General features: G+C 40.8%; 1 protein-coding gene across 2 annotated transcripts in view; it reads right to left on the bottom strand.

The window, feature by feature from the left end:
• Positions 1–2,314: 2,314 nt before the first annotated feature.
• The window catches only part of LOC126251723 (armadillo repeat-containing protein 8-like), a 118,526-nt gene continuing 107,599 nt past the window's right edge, over positions 2,315–13,241 (bottom strand). The window contains exons 11-12 of one of the 2 annotated variants that reach the window (XM_049952325.1): positions 4,468–4,634; positions 2,315–2,536 (exon numbers count right to left, since the gene is read on the bottom strand). In XM_049952325.1, the coding sequence (XP_049808282.1) occupies positions 2,500–2,536; positions 4,468–4,634 (204 nt within the window). In that variant the 3' untranslated portion in view covers positions 2,315–2,499. The remainder of the gene's footprint in view (positions 2,537–4,467; positions 4,635–13,241) is intronic. The other variant, XM_049952324.1, reaches the window with a different exon arrangement.

Genomic DNA, 13,241 nt, shown 5'->3' with positions numbered 1-13,241 from the left:
GATAACTTTTTCTTAGCTTTGGACCTCAAAAGAATTAAGCAAGACACTGACCTTCTGCCACTCAGTGGTTCAGGTTCTGATAAAATTGAACAGTATGGCATACCATATACACACACTGTCTGATGCAAACAGTCTCCATGTGTAGCACTGATGGTAGAGGAAGAGAGAAATAACTGAGGAAAAGAGACAGTGTGTGTGTGTGTGTGTGTGTGTGTGTGAGAGTGAGAGAGAGAGAGAGAGACTGATAATAGTGTATATCTTATTACTACCTTCCTCGGCCACTATCACATACTAATGCATGTGTCCCCTTACCCACATTACACTATTTGAAAATGTTATACACAATAGCACAAGCACGCAGCAGTACTGCCAGCATTAATAGGGAGATCCTTGTTTTCACCAAACTGGTAATTTTTGCCTGCAGGAATGTGAGTGTGGTGTGACATCAGTTGACAGTTGTACAACATGCTCCACAATTCAATGGGTAAAGAACTTTAACTGATGCAAAGAACATTATTTGAATAGGAAGAATGTGTTGAGACTGTCTGCAGAATATAGTTTCACAACAACTTGCAACAGTTCCCTGGTTACAACTGTGAATAGTCTCTTGCCATCCTATATTTTGTTTCATTTCTTTGTAGCTCTCTGGAATGCTTAGAGCTCCAGTTGTTCATTATCAGTTGTGGTGGCTTTTGACACTGGAACTGTGTTTGTTATTCTAAAGATTAAGTGGCAGTCACTTTTTGAAGTATTTCAAATATCTTGTTTTCTTCTAATGCTAATGTTCACTAGTTTCTTAGGATATGTATGCTAGAGAGAAAACTACGCATTGCTCTGTCAGATACTTCAAATGTCACTGATTTTATTTTTGTGCCATTCAACCTCTATGTGTAATTCAAGCGCATGTGTGCAGGCACACAAACACTTTCACTATGAAACAACTTATGAGATTTAATATTACATGACAAGAAGGAGAAGAAAAACAGGGATCTGCTGTGTTAATGTGGTATTGTTTGCAACATAAATAGGTGTATAATTTTTAGATTCATAATATTTTATTTTTATATTCCAGCCTTCAAGTGAAAAATATTCAACATATAAATAATTGACACAAGTTGTTCTTATTTTATGCACTTTCTGTGTTTAATGTGAGAATATTTTCTAGTATATTAATAACCAGATTATTGTAAGATTTTTGTATGCACAAGCCTGTTCTATATATCAGCCATAGTACAAATCAAACCTGTCCAGAGTGGTAACTGCTACTGTTGAAAAATGTATTCAAATTAAAGGTACTCTCAAAATTCACGTGCATGCCCTTCGTTGTTACTAATTATTCCTTCACAGCCGAGTGAGAACAGTCACCACAAAGGTGTTTACAGATTATTTGAGATGGAATTGAGGAAGGAGGTCTACAGGCAGCCACACACAAGTAAAGGATATTAGTAAAGAGTAAATAACTGGAGGACGGGAAGTGACAGACCCAGAGGATTCTTAACATATTTGGTATGCATGACGAAGTGGTGGAATATTGCACTTATTCACAGTATTTGTATCAGTGTCTGTAGATCTTATAACCTTTTGCAGATGATGTATGAGTTTTAGAGAGTATTATTGTTTCATTTTGTAGGTTGGATACAGTGCTCTTTAAAAAAGCTTTCTGCCAAATTAATAAAAAAAAGAAAGATAGTGAAGCAGGTATCATGTTTGTGTCAGTAATTGGTAACAACCATCCATCCCAAACAGTACACTGGATAGTGGATTGTACTTCTCTTTAGTAATGAATAATACTATAAATGTGCTGTTGGAATATTAAATTAAAAGAGAAAATTAGTAAGTTAAGAAGGTATTGTTTTCACTGGATCATGAGGTTGCTTGAATATCTTACTAGTGTACTGTGTGGGTCAATGAAGGATACTTTCAAATGGTGGAAGATTCATCAAAATCACAATGTTTACTAGACACCACCAGCCGTTAGTCATTTTGGAAAGATTTTTTTTTTTCCCTTCGTCATTAGTGACATATCCTAATAGTCAGTGGAGGATTTTTCATGTTTTAAGAATTCTATGATGCCTCATCAGAAAAAGTTTTCATGTAGCGTAACTCCACATTTTTCACAACTTAAATTTTCTAATTTTGTAGTGGGAAACTTTGTTTATAGAAGCAAAAGTTTTTCTCTAGTTAAAATCTCCAATTAACCTTGCCTAGATCTGCAAGGGAATAAACCTCTATTCTCATAAAGCAGGGGGTTGTTTTATTATGGGTTTTAGATGCTAGACTCTACAGAAAGAATGTAGATGTTTATTAACATACATTTCTTCTTTATTCATACAAACAGATGCACAAAGCAGTTGTTCTAATGACATAATTAACAGCTTTGCCTTGTGAATTAATGCCACAGTCTCTCTTCAATCTACTTTTTGTAAGATGTATTACATAGTAACAGTCTTCTAATAAAAAGACAAATTAATGTTGTGAAATTAACCAACTGTCCATAAGTCAACCCTCTGAAAACTGCGTCAATGCTGTCTTTACCCTGTAAAGAGAAGATAAATTGGTGCATAAGTTCTGTTTCCTCAATCGTACTTTGAAACAAACACATAATAAATAAATCAAATGATGGAAACTCCAGGTAGGAATATCTACAATGTATGAAAAGATAGATTGCTACTTATCGTAAAGAAGACATGTCAACTTGCAGACAGGCACGATTAAAACAGCGTTCATCAGTAAAGAGACACACACGACCACCAACTCCAGCATATTGGGCCAGAATTCCAGCCTGAAATGCTGGAGTTGGCAGTTGTGTGTACATAAGGTATGCCTCTCTCTCTCTTTACTGATGAAGGCTATGCTCGAAAGTTATTTGTGAGTGCTTGTCTGCAACTTGACACTCTTTTCCTACATAGTAAATAAAATTAGTGCATGTGCCGTTTGACAATTTGCAAAACCGGAAAAGTGCCCATGACACTTCACAGCAGGCTCTGCCCCCATTTAATCAATATTATAACAGTTTAGATACTGAATAACAACATTACAGATTTGCTGAGGCAGCTGTCTTGTAGTACAGGACACTCCAATGCAACTACATAGTTGTTAATAATTTTTGCAATACAACAAAGTTTAAATGTTGTATAAGTCATTGCATGCCACACTCTTGTACTAGCATTAAAGACAAGTCATACTTCAGTGTGCTGAAAGAGCATATCAAATTATTTTCTCGAGTCCTAACAAAAATCATATAAGCAGTTTTTGCAAAAGCAATAAGTTTTTGGAGGATTCTTGGTGAATAATCTCTCTCCACATGAGTAATAAATATTAAGTTCAACATCGGACACTTCCTAGACATTTTTACCGTATTGCAGGTCATAGAGAGTGGCAGCTAATTGGTCTATGGGGTATGCGCAGTTATTAGTGCACAGCTGTGAAAGATAGGGAACTGGGTTCTTTTCTGGTAAACTACTTTTAACATGTTATAAATGTAAAACACAGTGAGTGCTCCTCTAAATAGTAAAATTATGGTTTCTTGTAACAACCTGCTGCATACTACAGATTTAAAACATCCTTCATAAAATAACAGTGTTTGGGGGGGGGGGGGGGAGGCTGATGTGCCTGCAGAATCAATCAGTAGTATTTTTTAGATTTTCAAGAAACATCTGTTCTTACTCCACATGAAAGGTGGCTCATATAATAATAATAATAATAATAATAATAATAATAATAATATCTAAGTGCACAAAATGACAGGATATGCAGACTGCAACCACCATAGCCCTGTCCTGTTAATTCCCCATTGTAGTATAACTTGGTGATGTGATTTCATGGTTTACCTTAATAACAATTACTAACTGACAGATTATGCTCATTTTGTTGTTTTCATGTAATTGTAATTTTCTAACTGATTTTTCCTTTTCCATATAAATCATATTGTTTGTATTTCAAAGGCTGTCAACTGTCACTCCTCCAGTTTTTAAAGTTGGTGCAGAATATGTAATTAACCCAGTACTTTCTTGAACTGCTCTTCTGCAATTGCTCTCTTTTGACAATGTTGGCCGTTGGTATCACATAAGTTCTGACAAATTTAAATAACACAAGACATCTCCAGAAACCTGTGGATCAATATGAACTTCTTGTCTGCCTTTACTGCCAACAATGAAAAACCTGTATTGCTCCCATTTACAATAGAACATTAATCATTTTTTAAAAGTGATACTGATTATGCTGTCGAACCAAATCACAAACTGCAGCTCCAATATGATGTTTGCCACTCTGCAGACTGTGGCATTAGAACATACTGTAGGTGATACTCTTCCAACATTAGCATGTGGAATTTGTTTCCCAACATATAAAATAGTGCCACCTACTTCATAACACTCATAAAGCCATTATCTGTGTCTGTCTATTTCTTAATTTCACTGATATTTTGTTTATCTGTTATAAGTAAGACATGAAATCAATCAAACTCACTTGTCAAAGAGCAGTGTGTCACTAGTGAGGATAAGCTGCTGAAGCAGTTTGACCACACCCAGCTCCCGTAACCTGGCTTGCCTTTCACCGGCACCAGGTTCCTCTCTCCACACCAAATTTGAAATGCAGAATATGGCAGCTATCTGTAGTTTAACATTTGAGTGCATCTGAAAATATTTGCCACAAAAAATTAGAATAAGACTTATTTTTGTGCTAAAGTGTTCTTTATGAATATACTGAGACATTATTCCTTATTTATTATTTTATCAATGTTTAATGTGCTCTGCTAATCATGAAAAGGGAAAACAAAGCACTTACTTAAATATTTGCAAATAATTATTCAGTTAAACATTGGACATCTCTCAACACCTTGTCTCAGGGGGGAAAATAAGTTGCCACATGTGTGTTCACAACAGTATCAAATGTGAAGTTTCCAACACATATTAATTCCTTACATGCTGATTTACGTACTCACTGCAGTCATCAACACATCAGCCACAAGCAGAAAAATCAATATTTGGCCTCAATTTATGTCATATAACCAATTCCTAATTTTTCTTTGATATACCCTACAAGCTGACACAAATAGAGGTGCACGTAAGTCTGTTATCATCAAGATCATGGATCTTCACCAGTTCAAGCCATCATAAGCCTGTAAGTGTTAAGTGCATATATATATATATATATATATATATATATATATATATATATATATATATATATATACGACAAAAATCTCTTTAATAATAAGTTAAAGTTACAGTATGGTTAGCAGAATAATTGAAATTCTTGCACGAACCTGACCTTGGACCACCCTTTTCTTGTTGTAATTCATGTGGAATGTACGCGTTATTATCAAATAAATTTTAGACAGATTATGCATTTTTTCTTTTTAGCAGATTATGCATTACCACAAATGTGTGTAATAAAATTATGTCCCATGCTAGGACTGAAATCTGTATTTGTACCTATCACTGTGAAACTCTGAATCAGTCCATGAAGTGTATTTGTATAGTATAACTGGTAGTGTACAGTTTATGAAACACAGGTATTCAGTCTTGAATTTTAGCTTGTCAGAAATATTGAAACTGTGGACCACGCATCAAAATGTACAGCACTTATAGCTGAGTCGGTGTAAGTTGATCCCTGACAGTTGCAGTGGGCTGGGTGTGCAGCAGCTACCTCAGTTAGTAATGTATCACTATTTTGTAAACATCTCTATAGCAACACCTCAATGCTGTCACAGCTCTGTAGATGGCTAATGTTTTCACCTCCAGCCATTAGCACTTTGCAGTTGAAAGCAAGCAACAGTGCTGCGAGCTGCTGGGTTCTTCTTACGGCGTGTTGACTATAGTTTCATCAGCAAGGATTGGGCAGGAATTCTGTACCAGTTTCACTGCTGTATTGTATTGTATGTTAACCAGGGACCTAGAAACGATGGAGAGGCTCCGTCCCTGCCGCAGCCACAGTGGTCCACAACCCCACAATGACTACTGCAGTCCACTTCACCTCTCCGCCGCCCCATACCGAACCCAGAGTGTAACCCCTATGTTTGCGTGGTAGAGTATGGAGAACTTGTTTGCGCAGCAATCGCCGACATAGTGTAACTGAGGCGGAATAAGGGGAACCAGCCTGCATTCGCCAAGGCAGATGGAAAACCACCTAAAAACCATCCACAGACAGGCCAGTTCACCGGACCTCGACACAAATCCACCGGTGACCAGGCACTCCTTCCCGCCCGGTAAGCCATGCATTAGACCGCACGGCCAACCGGGCGGGCACTGTTATATAAAGTTCATTACTATGTAACATTCAAACTGGTTGATTGAGTTTGGAGGGCAGAGGTACTGAACTTCTACAAGTTCATCAAGCAATGCATGTACACAGCTAGTTATGTGAACAGGAGGCACTTGGCACTTCTTGAGAGATGGTGCTCCAATTAGGAAACATACATCTATGCCATAATTCTTTACTTCTGTCCATCTGCAGAGAATAACAATAAGGCAACAAGAGTACATTCAATTGTGACCCAGATCATCACAGACCTGTCTCTATTATTACTGCCGATTGGCCATTTTTCAACCTATTTTGGAGAATAAGACGGTGGGGAACCGGTAGGACTACACAATACAACTCGCTTCCAGTCAGTTCTCTCTCTCTCTCTCTCTCTCTCTCTCTCTCTCTCTCTCTCTCTCTCTCTCTCACTCACACACACACACACACACCCTTGCAGCAAGTAAATAAAAAAACTTAAATTTGCTATGATGCCCAGTGAGGTATGCAGTAATCATATTGAACATTGTTGCTTTCAATAATATTTGCATTTTTTACAAATTGTTCCATGTAACTAAACTCAAACAAGTAGGCCTCATTGAAAATCAGAATTTTTTTTTCTTGTCACGTTCCTAATAAAGTGTTAAAGCCATAAGTAATATATATTCTTTAGGTGTCTATTATTACCATGGACTGCATTAGTTGTGGACTGAGAGCAAGTCACACAGCCACAGTACTCTTACAGCTTGTTACAGTTCCTATGGTAGCATTAACTTTTTTTTTACCATGCTAAAAAAAACCATAGCCATGTCCAGTATCTACCAGCACTTGTCAGATCAGTCAACTTCTCTTCCTTGCCTAACTTGCCCTGTCTCGTATGCTTATCCGTACTGCACTGTCTGTCTGCTACTTACATTATTCAGTCACTGCTAGTTTACTAATTATCCTTTGTGCTCTGCTGTCCCTGTTAACACACATAATTAAACCAAGTAAAAAGTTCAGTGGTAAATGTGCCGTGCATTGCTGAGAGACTTACTGTAAAAATTCTGTGGCTAAAATTGCAGTATGGGTCATGCTTGAAACTGTCCAAAAAAATAAGTTTTACACTACTCTCATAATCTGCATAGTTGTGTTTTTGATCGGAAACCAACTTCAAATCACTGTTTTGCCCTTAAAAAATTGCTATGTACTCGAGCTGTGTAATGGAGGTACACCTGCATTCTCAGAGCAGTTAAACAATTTGCCCTGTGCCTCTAAACATAAATGGGACAATATAGCATGTGCACACTTTTTCAGTCCGTCAATGTGCCTCGAAAGATTGTTACAACCTCAGGCCCTACATTCATTCTCATTTTATGGCAAAAAGAGTCGTCAGCATGGGAAGTGTCTCCTGAGTGATGTACACCACAGTGACATCATTTGAACATTCAGCTACTATCGTGAGACATAAAACACTGAGGATGTGCCCTGGAGTAGATGCCCAATGTCAGCACTGCCAGCAGGAGAACGCACCAAATCTGGATGCTGCCTTTCTGAAGACCTATCTTCACATATTCACCTTAGCTTCTTGGTAATCCATTGCGGACAACAGTATGTAATCCCACTGTGGTGGGTGAAGAAGTTGGTCAAGGTAGCACTTCGAATGGAACCTGGATTGCTAGCACCGAGTTCTTTTCACAAATGAATGCAGGATATGTCAGACAAATGACAATCATCTTGTGTGGAGAGGGAGCTCTGTACCAATGCACACCTCAGGCAAAGCAGCAGCAGCAGCAGCAGCCCCCCCCCCCCAATCAAATTCTGCAGGGAGGTGGATCAGTCACATTTTGGAACAATACAATGTACAGGTGCTGAATGCCTCTGCCTATGGAGAATAATTTGAGACAATTAGTTTGCCTCTCAAGATGAACACACCACACCCATGTAATACCTTCGCCTAGGAGGCAGGAACTGACCAAATGAAGAGGTTTCTGGTATATACTGATGTGGACTGATTGGGCACATTTGGAGTCAACTGAAACCTGCTATGCATAACCACTATGAACCTGCGCACTTCATGATGGGGCTTCCATTGAAGAATGGTTGGGGCTCAAGCAGCAACATGTCGAACACCTCAAAAGCATGGTGAGGATGTTACACTGTATGGGGGTGGAGGAACACAACACTGAATGTTATCCAGCAGTAGGTTTTGATTTCACACGTGTGTCAAAATGTGCACCTCAAACAGCTGCCTTTTTTAGTCACTTTTTGTTTTGTATTTCTTTAGTGTCATCTTGCTTATTCTTTCAATCATTGCTTCCCTTGTATCTAAAGCCCACAAACATTTACGATATGCAAGTGGTTCAAAACTGCAATTATATGTCCAAGGACGTGGAAGGGGAGCAGTAGTTGAGAAGGAAGGGAGACAGGGTGTGGTTACCCTTATGTTATTCAATATGTCCTGAGCAAGCAGTAAATGTAACCAGGAGACATACTGGGAAGGGAATGAAAATTTAGTGAGAAGAAATAAAACGTTTAACTTTTGGTGATGACTCAATTCTATCAGAAGTGATAAAGGACATGGGAGATCAATTGAATGGAATGGATGGTGTCTCGAAGGTAATGGTGAGAATCGGGGAATACTGAGAAAATTAGATAATGACACAAGATGAAAAAAGTGGCAGATCAGTTGTGCTGTTTGGTCAGCAAAATAACTGATTATACACTCCTGGAAATGGAAAAAGAACACATTGACACCGGTGTGTCAGACCCACCATACTTGCTCCGGACACTGCGAGAGGGCTGTACAAGCAATGATCACACGCACGGCACAGCGGACACACCAGGAACCGCGGTGTTGGCCGTCGAATGGCGCTAGCTGCGCAGCATTTGTGCACCGCCGCCGTCAGTGTCAGCCAGTTTGCCGTGGCATACGAGCTCCATCGCAGTCTTTAACACTGGTAGCATGCCGCGACAGTGTGGACGTGAACCGTATGTGCAGTTGACGGACTTTGAGCGAGGGCGTATAGTGGGCATGCGGGAGGCCGGGTGGACGTACCGCCGAATTGCTCAACACGTGGGGCGTGAGGTCTCCACAGTACATCGATGTTGTCGCCAGTGGTCGGCGGAAGGTGCACGTGCCCGTCGACCTGGGACCGGACCGCAGCGACGCACGGATGCACGCCAAGACCGTAGGATCCTACGCAGTGCCGTAGGGGACCGCACCGCCACTTCCCAGCAAATTAGGGACACTGTTGCTCCTGGGGTATCGGCGAGGACCATTCACAACCGTCTCCATGAAGCTGGGCTACGGTCCCGCACACCGTTAGGCCGTCTTCCGCTCACGCCCCAACATCGTGCAGCCCGCCTCCAGTGGTGTCGCGACAGCCGTGAATGGAGGGGTGTCGTCTTCAGCGATGAGAGTCGCTTCTGCCTTGGTGCCAATGATGGTCGTATGCGTGTTTGGCGCCGTGCAGGTGAGCGCCACAATCAGGACTGCATACGACCGAGTCACACAGGGCCAACACCCGGCATCATGGTGTGGCGAGCGATCTCCTACACTGGCCGTACACCACTGGTGATCGTCGAGGGGACACTGAATAGTGCACGGTACATCCAAACCGTCATCGAACCCATCGTTCTACCATTCCTAGACCGGCAAGGGAACTTGCTGTTCCAACAGGACAATGCACGTCCGCATGTATCCCGTGCCACCCAACGTGCTCTAGAAGGTGTAAGTCAACTACCCTGGCCAGCAAGATCTCCGGATCTGTCCCCCATTGAGCATGTTTGGGACTGGATGAAGCGTCGTCTCACGCGGTCTGCACGTCCAGCACGAACGCTGGTCCAACTGAGGCGCCAGGTGGAAATGGCATGGCAAGCCGTTCCACAGGACTACATCCAGCATCTCTACGATCGTCTCCATGGGAGAATAGCAGCCTGCATTGCTGCGAAAGGTGGATATACACTGTACTAGTGCCGACATTGTGCATGCTCTGTTGCCTGTGTCTATGTGCCTGTGGTTCTGTCAGTGTGATCATGTGATGTATCTGACCCCAGGAATGTGTCAATAAAGTTTCCCCTTCCTGGGACAATGAATTCACGGTGTTCTTATTTCAATTTCCGGGAGTGTAGTTAAAGTACATACAATATAAAATGCAGAGTGGCAACACCAAGGAAAATGTTTTTTGAACACTGCTTATAAATTTAAGTGTATGAAAATCATTTGTGAAAGTATTTATTTGGAGTGTACTCTTATATGGAATCAAACATGCACAGTAAACAGTACAAACAAGACAAAAACAGACAGTTTTTAAGTCTGTTGTTTCAAAAGAATGCTGAAGATTAGATGGGTAAATCAAGTAACTAGTGCAGAAGTAAAGAATCAAATTGGGGAGGAAAGGTAAGCTGAAAGAACAGATCCTGAACATCGAGGAATAGTTAATATGATAATGGAGTGTGGAGAACTGCATCAAACTGGTCTTTGGACTGAAGATTGCAGTAGCAATAACAATATCAGAAAGCACACCTAAATGCATTTGTCATCTAATTGTGACTATAGTAAGAGAGTAATAGTAGAAAGCAGAAACTGTGTACACCTTTTGACAGTAGGTTGATATAGACTTAGCAGGTGGACACACATTCTGCACTGCTGCATGAAGTGAAACAACATATCTTAGGTTACCCAACCTAAGTTCAAAAACATCCAACTGCCAGAATAACTTGCCCATAATACTATGCTGCAGGAAAATGGTCTCTTAGATCTTTAAGAAATAATAATAGCATAAAAGTTTTGAAACTGTAAAAAAAAGAATCATAAATGTCTGACTTGTTTGAAAAATGTATGAACAATAAGCAATAAAATGAAGTCTGAAAAGATATAAACCATAAAGACATAAGTCATCAAAAGTGCAACAGAATTCACAGTCCTGCCTATTAGATAAGTAGATCACATAAAATCTGGTGTACAGTGAGGAACTTTCTGAGAGCATTGGTGAAAAAAGTTTCGTACTACTTTGGTAAAGGAATCAGAAATCCTCTTTGTCATACACTATGTGATCAAAAATATCCAGACATCAGGCTGAAAATGACTTACAAGTTCATGGTGCCCTCCATTGGTAATACGGGAATTCAATATGGTGTTACCCCACCCTTAGCCTCGATGACAACTTCCACTCTCGTAGGCATACGTTCAATCGGGTGCTGGAAGGTTTCTTGGGGAATGGCAGCTCATTCTTCACAGAGTGCTGCACAGAGGAGAGGTATCTATGTCGGTCGGTGAGGCCTGGCATGAAGTCGGTGTTCCAAAACATCCCAAAAGTGTTCTATAGGATTCAGGGCAGGACGCTGTGCAGACCAGTCCATTACAGGGATGTTATTGTCATGTAACCATTCCGCCGCAGGCTGTGCATTATGAACACATGCTCGATCGTGTTGAAAGATGCAGCTGCCATCCCTGAATTGCTCTTCAACAGTGTGAAGCAAGAAGGTGCTTAAAACATCAATGTAGGCCTGTGCTGTGATAGTGCCATGCAAAACAAGGGGTGCAGGCTTCCTCCTTGTGGAAGATGATGTTCACTCAGCATTCGCCATACCAACCCCCTGCCATCGGATCGCCACATTGTGTACCGTGATTCGTCGCTCCACACAACATTTTTCCACTGTTCAATCGTCCAATGTTTATGCTCCTTACACCAAGCGAGGTGTTATTTGGCATTTACTGGCTTGTGTGGCTTATGAGCAGATGCTCCACCATGAAATCCAAGTTTTCCCACCTCCTGCCTGACTGTCACATTACTTGCAGGTTGGAATTCCTGTGTGATGGTCTGGATAGATGTCTGCTTATTACACATCATGGCCCTCTTCCACTGTCGGCTGTCTCTGTCAGTCAGCAGACGAGGTCGGACTGTATGCTTTTGTACTGTACGTGTCTCTTCACTATCACATCAGAAACAGTGGACCTAAGGATGTTTAGGAGTGTGGAAATCTCGAATACAGACATAGAAACAAATGACTCCCAATCACCTGACAACGTTTGAAGTCCGTGAGTTCCGCGGAGCATCCCATTCTGCTCTCTTATGATGTCTAGTAACTACTGAGGTCGCCGATATGGAGTACCTGGCAATAGGTGACACTACAGTGCACCTAACATGAAAAACGTATGTTTTGGGGGTGTCCGGATACTTTTGATCACATAGTGTATCAAACAGTGGAAAATCCAGGATGGAATGTAACCATATTATGAAAAGGAAGTTGCTACTCACCATATAGTGGAGATGCTGAGTTGCAGATAGGCACAATAAAAAGACTGTCACAAACTAGCTTTCAGCAAGTATGGCCTTCGCCAAAAGGCGACAAGAGAAACACGGGAAAGAAGGACAGACATTGAGTATAGTGATGCATTAGAAAATAGTAACAAAGGAAAACAGCACTGGCTTAGGATTGAAAAAGAGCCATCAGGCATATATGACTTTGTCATATTCTTTCATTACAAGGAGTAGCTCTGCAGCATGGGAGTGTCAGACAGTTCAAAATGTTACACACAGGTGTACAGGTCTTTCATTGCAGCAGTTTAGGTTCCATTACGTGTGTCCCAAATCTGTTCATGCTTCACTGCAGTATGGTTAGCATTCTATGGATGTCATCTCAATTCCTTCCCACATTTCTGCTAGACAGGGAGCCTACACAAGGTGGGTTGGACAACTGCTGGCTTGTTTATGTAGATATCAGTATGTGTAACTTCTGTAATGCTAGTCAGACACAACTGGTGTTGTAATATCTGACAGTTTACAGCCTACCTTTTGGGCCTACTCGTGATTTTCTTCCCCTTCAGTGGCGTGTCATTGGCTTCTGGGACATTTTGTGAATTTTATTTTCCTCTGTTTGGCATTTATTTTTTCTTCCCTCCCTTTTCAAAAGAAGCTTGTTTCCCTTTTCACCAACAGGCTTGAACAAGAGTTTTGTATTGCTACAGAAACTTACTTTTTTGGTGCAGGTGCATTATATCTTGTGGGAGACTACAC

Source organism: Schistocerca nitens, chromosome 4 (genome assembly GCF_023898315.1).
Source record: "Schistocerca nitens isolate TAMUIC-IGC-003100 chromosome 4, iqSchNite1.1, whole genome shotgun sequence".
Taxonomy (NCBI): Eukaryota; Metazoa; Arthropoda; class Insecta; order Orthoptera; family Acrididae; genus Schistocerca; species Schistocerca nitens.
This window is presented reverse-complemented; position numbering and strand designations above follow the sequence as displayed.